The 15605-nt window shown below is 40.4% G+C and overlaps 2 protein-coding genes across 4 annotated transcripts in view; both read left to right on the top strand.

Moving 5' to 3' along the window:
• Positions 1-1305, top strand: part of LOC119502832 (septin-7) — a 41916-nt gene extending 40611 nt beyond the window's left edge. For all 3 annotated transcript variants that reach the window (XM_037794050.1, XM_037794047.1, XM_037794048.1), the window contains one exon: positions 266-1305. In XM_037794050.1, coding sequence (XP_037649978.1) covers positions 266-302 — 37 coding nt within the window. In that variant the 3' untranslated portion in view covers positions 303-1305. The remainder of the gene's footprint in view (positions 1-265) is intronic.
• An 8084-nt stretch (positions 1306-9389) lies between these two features.
• eepd1 (endonuclease/exonuclease/phosphatase family domain containing 1) overlaps positions 9390-15605 on the top strand; it is a 33170-nt gene continuing 26954 nt past the window's right edge. Inside the window, exons 1-2 of the mRNA XM_037794045.1 lie at positions 9390-9664; positions 9766-10712. Of these exons, the coding sequence (XP_037649973.1) occupies positions 9862-10712 (851 nt within the window). The 5' untranslated portion in view covers positions 9390-9664; positions 9766-9861. The remainder of the gene's footprint in view (positions 9665-9765; positions 10713-15605) is intronic.

A 15605-nucleotide genomic window follows, 5' to 3' on the forward strand; every position in this document is an offset into this window, starting at 1 on the left:
AAGTTTAAAGCGTCACTGTAACTCACACTGAGATGAGTGTGCAAAAACTCTAAAAGCACTTTCACAAGAGTTACTGCACGGGAGCAAAGCAATGTACTGATTTGGATGGGGCAGCAGTAAAACATATTTGAGCCACTTAAAAGAAACGCCCACCTAAGACAATCAATATCAGTTTAAGTGTACGCTATATTTAGAATATTTCCACTTTGCTGTCAGACAGCCCTGTTACATGCTTGACTGCTCTTCTGTCCTCTTGTTTTTACAGGACCTTGGAAAAGAACAAAAAGAAGAAGATATTTTAAGAACTCTGGAGGACCTTCGTGATGTTACAGTGTATTTTTTTCCTTTGCCAACTTGCCAGCCTTGATTGTCAGAGCATCTGTCAATCAACTACAACCGCTGGTTGACCATATTACTGTGTAATAATCAAGTGAACGCCAGGGGGCAGCATTGACTGGACTCTGAATTTAACCTGCTCATCCTGTTATTATTTCCTATTGATTCAGTGCGTAGGCCTGTTTTGGGTCACTGCTCACAAAAACAAGTATATTCGCATAGAAAACAGAGAAGCAGAAGTTCAGAGTTCAGTCTTTCTTTCCTCTTTTCTTCTTCTACTTCGGGAATGTCGGATGCTGCGCTGCTCCGTGCTGCATCCTTTTAATGCCAAAAAACAAACAAACAAACAAAGAGGTCGGCCTTTCGCTTCCTGCACATTGGCAGACAGCGTCAGGCTGAAGCTCACCTCAGGCACTGTTTTTATATATATATGTATCTTTCGGTTCACTTATTTAGGTATCACATTTAATTTCCATCTCCTGCAATGTAAATTGTATAATCATGAACTGTTTTCAAACATGAGTAACATGTCCTTACTTTTAGCTTTTTTTTTTTTTCATTTTGTATTGGCCCTGGTATAGAAATTGTGTTTCCAGTATGATATTTTTTCCAGCCTTGCTCTTGGAAACCAAACATGTACTCCTGACTTCACTCATGCTGAGTGTAACAACATCAAGAAACTGCTCTTGAAGTGCTTTTACGTGAATTCATTCTAACTTCTTGTGCAGATTCTTATTTAAAAATAGTTTCCAATAGAATCAAATCTTTCCAGGGGCAGGATGTGGAAAGCTTGTGTTGTAATGCTGATGGATGGGGAAAGCTGGCAAACAGTGGTCAGCTCAATAACTGCACCAAGCTGGCTTTCTCTACATCACATTCAGCACTGTTTGTTTACTGCATCTGTATTTTATAATGTCTTGTTTTTATTGTAAAAAGTCACATAATAAAATTGTGATGGGGAAAAAAAAAGATCTTTATTAAATGTTGGAAAAAAATAGACATTACAAGATTGTTGATACCCGAACATGAATCTGCTGCTATAACGCTACTCCTCCACTCTTCTGGTTTCAGGCTCTCTAGCAGATGTTGTTACCTGGCTGCAGAAATTTGCTCCCATTCAGCCACAAGAGCATTAGTGAGGTCCAAACAGGGAGATCAAGTCTGGCTCACAGTCGGCGTTCCAGTTCATCCCAAAGGTGTTGGATGGGGTTGAGGTCAGGACTCTGTGTAGGCCAGTTAAGTTCTTCCACACCAAACTGGGAAAACCATTTGGGGTTAAACAAGAAAGGGCCTTCCCCCAAATGGTTGCCACAAAGTTTAGCACACTAGCCATTTCTACACAGTTCTACGACCATGTATTCTGTACGTACAGTATATGTAGTTACATACTTCTGAGACATTATTGATAGCCCTAACAAAAACAACCTAAAACTAAACCTTTTTGAAAATCTGAAACTAAACTAAAACTAGCACACACTCTGAAAACTAAGTATTATAACCTTGCACTGGAGTGACAAAATAAGGTATACTCAAAACTGTCAATATGCATACTAAAAAAAACACTTTTGAGTGTGCTGTTAGTGTACACTAATCTCCAACAATACACTATAGAAAGGACAAAAGCTGGACAAAATCAGGCTAAATGTGAATGGTGGTGAAATAGCTCAAAATCAAATAAATAAGTGTAAGGTTTTTGGAAAAAGCATTTTGCTGTCTCCTTAAGTTCAATTGGCATTGTCATTCTAAAGTCACAATTTGATTGACATCTGACGGCGCCCATATTGTGTAATTTACTTTTAGTATAAAACAGTAACGTGTTGGTTTCTTGAGTATTAACTGCAACAGTGGTATATTATAAAGACAAGTATATAGCACATTCTAGACCATTTCACATACATTTAGTATACACACCATATTAGAAAATCTGCCGCAGACTGGACTGGGATGGTCACATGCTTTTAGCCATATCATGTAACAAGGGAGCAGTAAGTTGTTAGCAGCACCCTTGAAGTGTTCAACGAACTGGAAATGCAAAACAGAGACAACTGCAGCATAAATATGATCTTTTGGCATGAAAAAATGTAACTATGACGGCATTTCTGGGGTTCAAAGTGAAGCGTTTGAGGCCATAATGGTGTCTGCTTCCAGCAGGTGGCAGCACAAGACTGCACTGAACTGCCTCTTGCTGACATTGACTTTCCTGCCTTTGATCAGCCTTATCAGTGTCTCTGAACTTTAACCATGACCCAGTTGTTTTTTCTCTTAATGTACTTAAAACCCAGATTGCGCTTGGTAGAGGGTTCACCCTCAGCGTGTGTTGTCATAGCCTTTCACCTACTGAAAATATCTTGCTTTCAAACCACCTGCGTACTGTCATTCTACCTTAAAGAGTCAGATTAGGCTTTATCAGGAACACAGTGCACCTCAGTCTGTGTGGTGTACAGAAGGCTTGTTTAATTTGGTTATTTAAATGGTTTTATTTCCTTGAGAATTGAGGTGAAGGGGTTGGTTGTGGAATTCTGAGACCACCATGGGCTCTTAAGGGGCTGTTAGTAGTCATTCAGGAGGTTCTAGGGATTGTTGAGGGTCTTTGGGGTCCTGCGAGACTAGGATTCTAGAGATATTGAGGGGGTCCTTTTGAGGGTCAAAGTGGTAACTGGGTTCTTGAAGGAGCTCCTTGAGTTCCTCCAGAGTTCCTTAAGGCGGATAAAAGAGGTGTTGAAGGCGTTCTAAGTTCTTATAGGGGTCTCAGGCTCCTTAAGACGGTCCTGGGATTCTTTGGGACATTCTAGTTGCACTTAAGGATATTGCAGGGGGTTCTTGAGGTAGTTCCTTGGTTCCTTGAATAATTGTGGTGGGAGTTGTTGGGCCTCTGAAGTGGGCTCTAGAGGTTTTTAATGGATTTTGGGTTCTTCAGATACTCAGGGATTCTTAAAGGAGGTTTCAGAGGTCATTGTTAAGTTCTTTCTAAAGCCGCCCACACATGATCAGCGGTAAAATCGCTCTGTGCTGGCTGTGCCATTGTTTTTCTGTGGGGAAAGCGGTGCCACCCGACTATAGGCGGAAGCGCTACCCTTGGCGTGGCGCACAGCTTGAAATTGCCACTGAGTCCTGCGCTCAAAGTTCAAATTATTTTGACTTTGACCTCGGTTGTAGCTGACCTTTCCAAGTGCAACCAATAAGATAACCGCTGCAACTGTTGTTGTTGCCTAAAAACAGTTTATGACGTTCTTTGCACACTTTTTGATGTGCATATTATACCTGTGCTGTGCTTTGCCTCTGCAGGGCCCTGCTTCTTACCTCATGGTGAGTTAAAAGCAAATTCCTTATCATGTGAACTGAAGGCAGCTTAAGGGGTCTTCAAGGAGTTGTAGGGGTTCTATTAAGGGTCTCAAGGCAAGATCACAAGAGGATTTGCCAGGTACACATAATAGTATTTCATGGGTTCTTGACAGGTGACTCTTCGGGTCTTGTAAGGTCACAGAGGGGTAATGGGGAATTCTTGACGGTGCTCCTTGTGGGAGTTCAAGTTCCTGACAGATTTTTATAACACTGTGAGAGATTCCTTGTTGTAGGAGTTTGATGGGGGCTTTTGGGGCTCATAAATATGGTTCTAGGGCTCATGAGAATATTCCAGGTGCACTTAAGAGTATTGCAAGGGGTCCTTGAGGTGATTCTTCAGGTCTTGAAAGGTCACAGAAGGGTAATGGGGGACTCTTGATGGAGCTCCTCGAGCTCTTGTGGGTGTTATTATCTGTTAGTTTGAAGAAGTAGTGGGGCTCTGAGATTGATGGCACGTCTTAAGAACAACAACTATTACTTTGTGGACACATGTTCATATTATATAATATACTGCAGAAGCTAACCATCTTTTGATAGTCAACCAAAAATAAACAAACAGCGTCACCTCAGCAATAATTTACTTTTATTGCTCATCATCAATATCTGTCAGTATCTTTCTATTCTTGCCAAAAGATTAGAGGTATTAAGTTTTACCTCCCCAGTATGTCATCATATATGGAAATATGTAACTACATTAGACCATTCTGGGACACTCCCTACTGAAACCTATTTCACAGGAATTGTGTTGCTAGGAAACAGCTTGGGTCCAGGTGTACTTCCTGTCCAATGTTGACTTAAGCAAACACTGCGACAGTGAGATAAGTGTGATCCCATTTACTGAAGTCTTCTGAGCCAATACATGGATCAGTTCTACAATACAGTATCTAATCAATCAACCTGTATCATATCCATATTAGATGTGGTTAACAGATTTTTCCATTTTTAAAAAAAAATCAATGTTGGCTCCATTTATTGATGTAACCTTATGCCTCAGACTTATTCAAACAAAAGCTGGACCCGTTGGACTCCCAGCTGTGATGTGGAGTATAACACACACAAAAGCATACAGTACGCACTGCTGTACGGCAGCATCACGCCACAGCCTTTGCTTGCCCCGCTTCAGCCTCTCCTCTAGCGGATTGGCCGGCTGTGCCCTCGTGTCGACCAGGTGAAGACACTCTCCGCCAATTACAGAGGTGTACACTAAACCCCCATGTGTCGGCCCACATGACAAGACGGGAACTGGTCATAAATCTGCATATAGGGCCCCAAAAAGACAGGGACCAGCCCTGATATCATTACAGTGATCTCTATGTACTGGGGAGTGAAGAACCCAACATACCTCCCTGTTCGTTCATTGGGCCTTTCCTCCACAATTACTGCCAATTCTCGCCCGTATCAGGTGGATCAGAGTCGGTTCATGTTTGGTTAATTGCTGTTCTGACATTGACCTGGTTCATTGAAAGCTGCAGTGTTTCTGGGTTAGCTACAGCTCTGGGCAAAACTATGAGGCTCTAGGAACTGTGCCACTGAAGCCGTCAACACTCTCTCTGTCTGAATATGTTCCAGTTCATATTCAGGCAGTAAGACAACAGCAAGATGAACAGGAGAATATTCAGCTTTGTAACGAGTTTTTTGAAGCACAATGCCAATACTTTGTTTTTAACAGCATTTTGCGCTAATATTTAAACCTATTATACTTGTATGAAAACAATAGTTTTGACCATGTTCATGTTACAATACAATTATTTCACTTCTATAGAGTGTAAAAATTTCTCATCACCATGTAGAATATCTGTTTCAAATGTTTTTATTGTTATCCAAGATAGCAATACATAGTATTGCCATGCTTCTTTTCCATATAAACATATAAAAAATAATATAAAAAAACACAAGAACTCTCATCAAAAAAATAAAATTAATTAATAATATTAATATTAATAAAAGACAAAAATAATAAGATAATATATAGTAGTATTGTATAACTTCATCTACAAAATGTTCTTGCCAACATATCAAGGAAAAACACCCCATGTAGAGTGTTGTGGAACTTTTTTTTTCACCTTTATTTAAGTCAAACATTTACAATGTGTTTTGTTGAAAATATGACACACAGCATATAGAGCAATAGTTTGAATTTACAATTGAAATAGAAATACATAAAGTACAGTCATACCAATTCAGTTAATAAAGATAGAAGACAATTAACATCAGATGTATGTAGTATTAATAATAATAATGATAATGATATTTATTATTATTATTATTATTAAGAATTAATAATAGTAGTCCTGCATGCATGGATATTACATCTTCTAATATCGACAATAATTACCAGGTCGGACTAAAAACCTTAAACTTTAAAGATTAACAAGACATTAGAGGAGTCTTCCAGCAGCTCTGTGAGGCTGTACTTGTGCTTTACGGTAAAAACTAATGTTGGTTCTTGTCATAAATCACCAAAGTATTTGACTAATTAAAAGTTTGATCTCTGGGGGCCATCCATCCCACAGTCCCACAAGAGGCAAATTGTAATAAAGTAGCGCTTTATAAATGCAGTCCATTTACCATTTAGTTTGGAGTCCTGTATTGGGTTATATTATTGGATCGAACCTGTGCTAAAGATCTTCTGCTTTATCCGTATTGCATAAGAGTTGAGGTCAAGCAGAGGTAGCAATGTCCAGTATTTATGCCACGGGGCATCCTGGCTGTAAATAGAGCTGTAATGTGAACGGCGGCTTATCCTTTCGCTACCAGAGGATCCTGGCATAGAGCTGACTGTTTGCACCACACTCTCTGTCAGAGCCAGAGATCCAATTTGATAAAGTAAACAGTGCCATGTGACAGAATTTACATTTGTAAGATATCATTTTGGATTCATAGCTGTGTGCGGAGAAAAAAACATACTGACCATGAAACCTATGATCAAAGTAATGATCCTTACATTATCTCGTTGGGGAAAAGCTACGCAGTGAAACAGTTGTCAAGTTAAACTACCGGTTGTCCTCATTTTGGTTTGGACTCCTTGGAACTCTCTCAAGAACCCACGTGAGTGCATCAAGAACCGCTGGAACCTTACCAATAGGAGTGAGAGGCCCCACGATAAAATATCACAATACTTAAGTCACACAATACGATCTTATTGCGATTCTAAACATTTAGCGATATGTTGAGTATGGCGATAAGATATATTGCGATTTATTCCCTTTTTTCAGCTGCAAATTATGCAGTTTGTCAACATACGTTTTATCTTATACAGTTTTCACTCTGTTCATCTCAGAGTTTTCTTTCACACATATTGAGGTCAGAGGTCAAGGGACCCCTTTAACAATAGCAATGCCATTTTGGTACCAATCATTTCCTTAGCTTTTCTAGTTTCATATGATACAGTATTGTCACTCTAGCTCTAAGTCTGAGCTCGCTACAACAACTGACTACTCGGATTGTTAAGAGGTTAATAGTTTATATAATAGAAGATCAATACTTTACGTCCATTTATCGATACAACATTGCCACGGAAAATGTCACAATACTATGCTGTATTAAGGAACTCCCAAAACCCAGTTAATTACTACATTAGCATGAAATAATGCACTCTGAAACCAACAATAGTGCACATATTCATTAGTCTCAGATTGGGAAAGAATACATTTAAAGCCATTGGATTTGTGACCAGAAAAGAAAGAGTTTTTCAACACCGTTACAGACGAGAGAGAAAGCACAAGATCAATGGATAATCGCATGCTTTGTTGATAAAGAATGGATCCAAAGCATATGTCGTATCTGAAAGTATAATGTTATGATAATTCAATCAGGCAGAATCAGAGCAGAAGGAGCCGGAGTGATAATTACATCCTTCTATTGATGGAAGCCGTGAATGCTTTGACCACTTGCTGCGTACTGGCCGTACATTTCATGGTTGCATTCACTTCAGAAGTTCACAACAACCCAATACAATTACCCAAGAAAATCTAAAAGATAGTCAACACGCACCACATATCCAAAATCCTGATTTTAATTAGCAGAATAACAGGTGGGTGACTGGAGAAACTGCATGTTACAACTCGTCTGTCAGTCTGTTAAAATTTAAAGTGTCCTGATTATAATGCAGTTAAGAACACTTTAGAATTAGTGTGAAATGCCTTTAAAAATACCCATAAGCAAACTGAACATAAAATATTTTAAATTTGATACAATATATATATTTTTAAATGCAGATGATTCATATTTAAAATTGGGAGTGTTGTGTTTTTTGTTGCTACATCAGAAGACCAGCAATAAATATTGAATCATCAATTATTAACCAATATTAAAACCATATCTAAATTTGGATATAGCCTTTATACAATATTTCCATGTATGTCATAAGCTCCTCTTTCCCAGCGACAGAAAACATTTGGTTGTCATGTCTGGAGCCACACCTCCTGCTGCTGCTGATGGAGGAAGAATTACATTTTATTTTCAAAATAAAAGCAGGATTGACACATGATTCTTTTCTGTTTTTAGCTGTGGGCACTAGACAGCTCCAAGCACCAATATTACAAAATTGAAATAAAAATGTTATGGGGGGAGGTCATATCTATAGTTTGAAGGTTCTTTTCTTTTCTTTTTTTAAAAAAAGAGTTGCAGTTTGTCTATTTTAGGATTTTTTTTTATAAATGTACACAATTAATTGAAAATTAGGTAAGTAATTTAAATGTAGCCAAAAATAAATATATGCATAAATAAATTAAGAATATTATTATTTTTTTCATTTATTGTAGAAATAGACTAAATGTGTAGAAATAAATGTGGAATTGGAAATAAATAAATGCAAGTTTAAAAATAAATGTAAATATGTCATGTGTAGAAAGAATTTTTGTGGGAATAAATTTGGAAATAAGTAAATGTGGAAATAAATAATAGTCAGTAAATATAAAAACACAGAAATAGCCTACAAAATATTCTTTATTAATTCCCCATATATTCAGTCTTTACTGGCATTTTTAAAGTAATTAATTTATTTTGAATTAATATGCACATTTAATTATATATAGGCCTATTTATTTATGTCCTGTGTCAGTCTTTGGCTCCCATAGTTTATGAGAAGACTAAACCTGTATTTATTATTATTATTATTATTATTATTATTATTTGTATTATTAATAATAATAATAATAATGATAATAATTGTATTTAGTATAGCGCCTTTCCTAAAACACAATTCACAAAGTGCTTTACAATAATAAAAATGTATTAAAAACAGTAAAAACAAATAAACAAAAACAAAAAACAATCACTAAAATAGCTGTTAGAAACACAAAATTACAAAACTAGAGAGCAACAAATTGACACAGAGGCCACAAAAGGAGGTCAAAGGCACTCTTCTAGCAAAAAGTTCAAAAATCTTCAATCAGATGACTATTTCATTGTGAAATACTAAAAACACAGACAATGCAGGCACATTACGAGATGGTTACACCACCCATGCGTGTCGGCACAAACAGCCTTCTTCAGGACACAAAGGCCAGTTTAAATAAGTGAGTCTTTTGCATCAACTGATTATATTTGTCACACGTGTGCACATTGTATTTATTTATCTATTTAAACTGGCTGGTGTGCTTCACCTTCTTACTCAGCTACTTTTATTGTGAAGCCTAGCACCATGTGTTCCGGTGTTCCTCTGCTCTGAGCCCGTGCGTCTTGACGCCCGTCTGGCAGCGATGGTTTGTATCGATGTGATCGCTGGCGTCTCGCTGTCAGATGAGCGTGTGGAGGCCGACCTGTGGCCAGTCACACAGCGGACTGTTGGAGGGCAAAGTTTACAGAGCAGAGCAGCAGCAGCCTGTCTATCCAGCTGTTATCTCCCTCAGAGGACGACACGCAGAGGACCGGCTCCATCTGCCCGGAGAGCTGCGAGACGCTGAACCGAACCGGAGTGTGTGTGATCCACGCAGCAGCAGCAGCAGCATGTAGCCACGACAACGAGGACAACTACTCCTACATGGTGCGTGTGATTAACACCATCTTTAAAGAGGAATATGTGTGTGATGTGTTCATCTGTGTGACTGTCCCCTCTCTGGTCTCCATGGTGATTGTGTGTTTCAGTCTGATCTGTCTCTACCGTGGCCCTCCGTCTGCTCCGGTCCGCTGCACTGATCCTGATCCGAGCCCCGGTCCCGGTGTGACCCCCCTGGAGGAGCCATGGGTGGGAGTCTGGGCTGTCACCGCTCCATCCCCAAGGACCCCACAGACTTCAGCTGCGGCAAGCGCAAGTTCAGCGCGGCGTGTAACTTCGGCCACATCCTGGTGAACCAGGAGCGGCTGAACATCAACACGGCCACCGAGGAGGAGCTCATGACTCTGCCGGGAGTCAACCGCGCCGTGGCGCAGAACATCGTGGAGTACCGGGACTGTATAGGAGGCTTTAAGAAAGTGGAGGACTTGGCTTTAGTGAGCGGGATCGGAGCCACCAAACTGGAGGTGATCAAACTGGAGATCTGCGTCTCCAGCAGGACCAGCTCGTCCCAGCACTCCCCGTCCTCCCTGCGTAAAGACCCGGACCACCAGCAGCCCTGCACCGGCATGAACATCAACACCGCCACGCCGGCGCAGCTCATGAGCATCCGAGGCATCACGGAGAAGATAGCCAAGAACATCGTGGCCTACCGGGCGGAGCACGGTGCGTTCAGGAGCATCGAGGACCTGGTGAGGGTCCACCACATCAACAGCTCGCTGCTGGACAAGATCCGCTTCCAGGTGTTCGTGGAGCGCTCCAGGGCGCCGTCCACCAACACCAACGGGGGGCTGACCTGCACCACCAAGTCCCACCCGAGCCCCACGTCGTTCAGTCTCAGGAGCGACGACCTGGACCTCCCGCCCGGAGGACCGACCCAGATCATCTCAGTGCGGCCCAACGTGGAGCCGCCGCCCGGGCTGAGGGACGGGAAGCCCGTGGTGCGTCTGGCCACCTGGAGCCTGCAGGGCTGCTCCTGCGACAAGGCCAACAACCCGGGGGTCAAAGAGGTGGTGTGCATGACCCTGCTGGAGAACGAGTGAGTAAAAACATATAGAGCTTACCTGTTTACTCATGATCTATCTAAAGTGTTGTGAGATGGATGTGTCATGGTGGGGTAGTCTCACATGTCAAAAGTTAGGACAAGTTTGAACTTTTTACATCGAGGTAATGGAGAGCAGAGATGGGGCAAATCTCAAAAGGCTTTGAAATCCATTAAAACATAATAAAAATGGAAATATATATATATATTTAATAGAATATATAGGTGAACAAAGTATTAAACAGAACAACACTATAAATACAATCTTTAATATGGTGCCATCAGGTCCATTCTTGGTCTGTTTCTGTCACAAATGATGCTGTGATTTTGTTATAGAGTAGATTCTTTGGAGAGTTTTGGTGGCCCCATAGAAGAATCCTCATATTAAACCACTTGGCATCACCATCACATAGGGAACACCATGCACAGTCAAAGTCATACACTCAGAAACTCAAGAGGAACTTCAGATTCCCAGAGGCCCAAAGAGGTTCACCGCATGTCAGTTGGTTTTGTTAATTTGTTTAATTGCAAATAATTTGTTGAGGAATTTGCACCACTAAAGTACAACGTAGCCTTAAACCTTTTTAGTTGATATTGTGCTCTCAGGGTGCTTGTTCCAAAGTTGTATTTAATTAATTTGCCTCAAACTAACTGACTGACACTTAAAAAATGTGTGAGTTGATAATTTTATTCCAGCACATATGAGTACTGGTTGGTTTGCGGGTCTTTGTGTGCACTGTACTTGACGAGAACTTGGACATGACATGGTAAATGGGCTTGCATTTATATAGTGCTTTTCTAGTCTTCCCACCACTCAAAGCGCTTTTACACTACATGTCAGCATTCACCCATTCATACACTGATGGCAGAGGCTGCTAAGGTGCCAACTTTGCCATTCAGGAAACACTGTTACTGTTATGTGTCTAATCTAAATACTCACCCGCTCCCGATAGCTATGCCTTCGGGAGCAATTTGGGGTTAAGTGTCTTGCTGAAGGACACATCGACATGTGACCCGGAGCAGCCAGGGATCGAAGCACTAACCTTGCGATTGGGGGACAACCTGCTCTACCTTCTGAGCCACAGCCGCACATGGTACTAAGGGTAGAAGGGGGGGGTCAGTAGGGGTCCAAAAACACATTTTTACCCAGGGACCCACCAACAGGTTTATTAGGCAAAAAAATTAACCTTGCAGCTTATTTTAAAAACTTTTTTTAACTTAAATTGGAAGGTTCAACTAGAAGTTGCTGGAAGAAGGAAAAGAAAATAATCTTACAAAAATATGTAAAAAAACAAACAAACAAACAGTTAAAACGTTAGAAAAAGAACAAATAATAATAATAAAAACACAAAAATGAATACATATTACCGATAATATACTTATTTTTAATGTCAAAAAAGGAACCTTGCAGCGTATTTAAGCATACTTAAAATAAAAGATTCATCTAAAATTGAAGTTGCTTGAGGAAAGAAAGAAAATAACCCTGTAAAAATATGTAAAAAAAACAAAACAAAACACAGTTTAAACATTATTAGGAAAAGTGTAAATATTAAAAAAACACACAAAAAATGAATACATATTACTGATAGTATACTTAATTTTAATGTAAAAATACTAGCAACCGTTTCCCCACATTTATTGATTACTTGCCCCGGATCAGGCCATCTAAGAATTAATATTTCTGAGACCTGGTCATGAAACCATCAACATGAGATAAGAATAAAGTCTGCATCTGCTTATAAAGCCGGTATAACTTTAATACACCCAAAGCAAGAAAAGGTGGCGCATGAATATAATAGAACAGATTAACATTTCCAATACAAGCTCTCCACAAGGCAACAATCCAATACTGTCACAGCAGCAGGTTTCTAGGCCAAAAAAAAAAACGAAACTTTGAATCTGATGCAACATCTCTGATTCTGTGATTGACAGCGTTGTTGTTTGACAAGTCTCACTTGTGAAGAAAACGAGTGAAGAGCATTGGACGACTTAAGGTTACAATGTTCTTTTGCCCTGAGTGCAGCATTTATGCAGATAACAGGAAAATAGGCCTCAGTGAATCCAGGTTAATCTGCCCTGATAACTCTGAGAGCAGTGTTACAGTGTCGGGTTCCAGTCAATGAATAACAAGATCAATTCAAAGGGATTCTGCATGTATTTGCTTGACAACGAGCTGCTCGGCTCAGCTTGTCCAAGAGCTCTACTGTAGCTCAGGCCTGAGATTGCTCAGCATGATACGACATACACAAGATATTTACTTTGTTCTGCTCGCCATGTTCTTCAATTTATTCGTTGTTATTAATACACACCTCTTCTTGAGGAGGGTGTGACCAGACTTTCCCATTCTCACTGTCAGTTTGCCAGTTGAAGTGCCTGGAGCGGTGCAGTAACCTCCTTTGGGTGGTGAGCCCTGACCTGCTTGGTCATGAACTGTGGGGCATTCCTGCAGCACATGTTGTGACGTCTGAAACTGTCACTGCCAGTAAAATTAGTATCCTCTGCAATGCAGCCATCATATGATCCATCCTACAACATAAACATTCTGTTCTCTGTCGTATGGAGAGGCCGTCGTACCAAACTCCATTTGAAAATCAGTCATTTTAATGTTACTTTGCTTAAAAGAAAACATACATACTTCATTGAACTCGACTAAATACCTCTGTCGAATCCTCTGCCTCTGCTCATCAGTTCATCATCAATTCATATGTCATGGACTAGAAATCAGTTAGTCAACAATTAGGGCTGCAACTAATGATTATTTTCATTATCGATTAATCTGCTGATTATTTTCTAGATTAATCGATTAATTGTTTGGTCTATAAAATGTCAGAAAATAGTGAAAAATATCTATCCAAATTTCTAGTCCAATGTCTTGTTTTGTCCCACACCCAAGTCAGTTTGTCCCATCAGTTTAAATATGATATAAAACAGAGAAAAGCAGGAAAACTCCATATCTGAGATGCTGAAAACAGCATTTTTGCATGAACAATTACAGTTGACGATCGACTAATCGGTTAGTCGACTAATCATTGCAGCTTCACAAACAAGTCTAAAAATCTGATGATATTGAAATAATTGCTGCTAGGTCGAAGATTTCAACATTTCAAAGCCTTTATTGGTCATGTTCTGCAAGGTGATTCTGCTCAGGACTCCTGCAACATGTCATCAAATCACCAAGTGGCATCAAGTAAGCTAGCTAGCTTAACAGGTCTGTTGTCTGATCATGCCATCATTCCTATTCTCAATAGCTGGCTAGTATGAAGCTTTTCTGTGGAAGCTCCACCTGAACGATGGGTTTATTTCAATGCTCCTCAGGCTATTTTTGTTATCATTCTTTGGAGATATTGCACAAGGGATCTGAGCAAGGAAATACATTAAAATGTCCCTTTTTCTGTCTCATTTGGACAGCGTCTTGGTCACTGCAGAGCCCTGAGCAGCTACTTAGTTCAGCCCTATTAGCCCTTATCAGAGGCTGTTTGGCTGATTCAACATGTTGAAGCGATGAGAGAAAGCTGTGTGAGTGGCTGATGAGCCTTTGAATCAGTGATTTTGTACACTTCCTTATTTGCTTTTCCTTTTCTTCTTTTTTTTTTACAAGAAAAAGACTATTGGCTGACAGTGCCAACTTTTGCTAAACAAAAAACACCAACAAGATTTACCAATTTTTTAATCAGACATATTGTCAATTTGCATTTCGAGCATATGACGGTACTGTTCAGCTACATTCACAGCGGTGTGAAACTGGTTGGCTTGTTCTTTTTCTGTCTCATCACTTTGGAGAACAAATAACGCACTAATACTAGTTATTTTCTTTGATGCAGGCTCAGAACGTAGATGCATGTTGAAGTCGAGGTAGCCGTTGGTTTTAGTCTTTGCGGTGATATGAAGCGGCCTAAAAGTTTTAGTAGTCTTTGAACAAAGTGCTTGTCGGATCTCCTAATAGTGTCTGAAACCCCTTTTCTGAAGGTGGAAACGTCATGAAAATGTTTGTAACATTCCAAACCAGACAGTTCAACAACTATGCCCGCTGTATGCAGCGAATGGGGAGGTGTGGAAGACGGCAATGTTTGAACTTTTCTTTCAAGTTATTCCTCACACTTCTGTCACTTTTCATGTTGAACACTAAGTGCAACACCAAGAATGCTTTTGAGGAGAGAGTTTAGTTCTTTAAAGCTGACTTGATGTGTCAGGAGGCTTTAAGCCTTGGTTATACTCCCAAACGGAAGCGTACACAGAGAGCTGCAGACACCAGGGACACGTACAGGTAGTAGGTCTGTTTATACTGTCCGCTTGGAGGACGCGTTCAACACATGCGCAGTAGATCGCTACGCTATCACTTGTAGTATAGTACCACCAATTTGTTGTGACTGCACTGATCCGTCCCATCCACGTAGTACGGAAATGTTTGATGTGCACACACAGATGAAACTTTGGCCGTGCGGACACTCACGATCCTTGCGGATCAGAACTCTGTCTTTGGTGTGTCTTTGCAGTCTCGACATAATGCATAGCGGCGCACGCTTTCAGTCTCCTCTTGAAAGCATTCACAGTGTTGCTTTTGAACGGAAAACCCATCACAAACATCTTGAACACCGGTCTCCTGCTTGAAAGTCCTGTGTTTGTTGGACCCATTCACCTCCACTCTCGCCCACCATAAGCATTCTTTTTTAATTTTTAGTGTACGTCACTAGCTCTGAGCGTAGCTTATTTACGTGGATGTGTTTACATTGCAGTCAGTACAGACTACATGGCGTACAAATGACACGCCCAAAGCAAGAAAGGCGTTCTTATTGCACGCTAAATGCCTTGCGCATTATCGTGGCATTCGTACGCCTTTTCATGCGAAGGTGCTGGTGCTACTTCCACACCTGGTCACTCACTGCTACTGCG

Source organism: Sebastes umbrosus, chromosome 15 (assembly GCF_015220745.1).
Source record: "Sebastes umbrosus isolate fSebUmb1 chromosome 15, fSebUmb1.pri, whole genome shotgun sequence".
In the NCBI taxonomy this organism is placed as follows: domain Eukaryota; kingdom Metazoa; phylum Chordata; class Actinopteri; order Perciformes; family Sebastidae; genus Sebastes; species Sebastes umbrosus.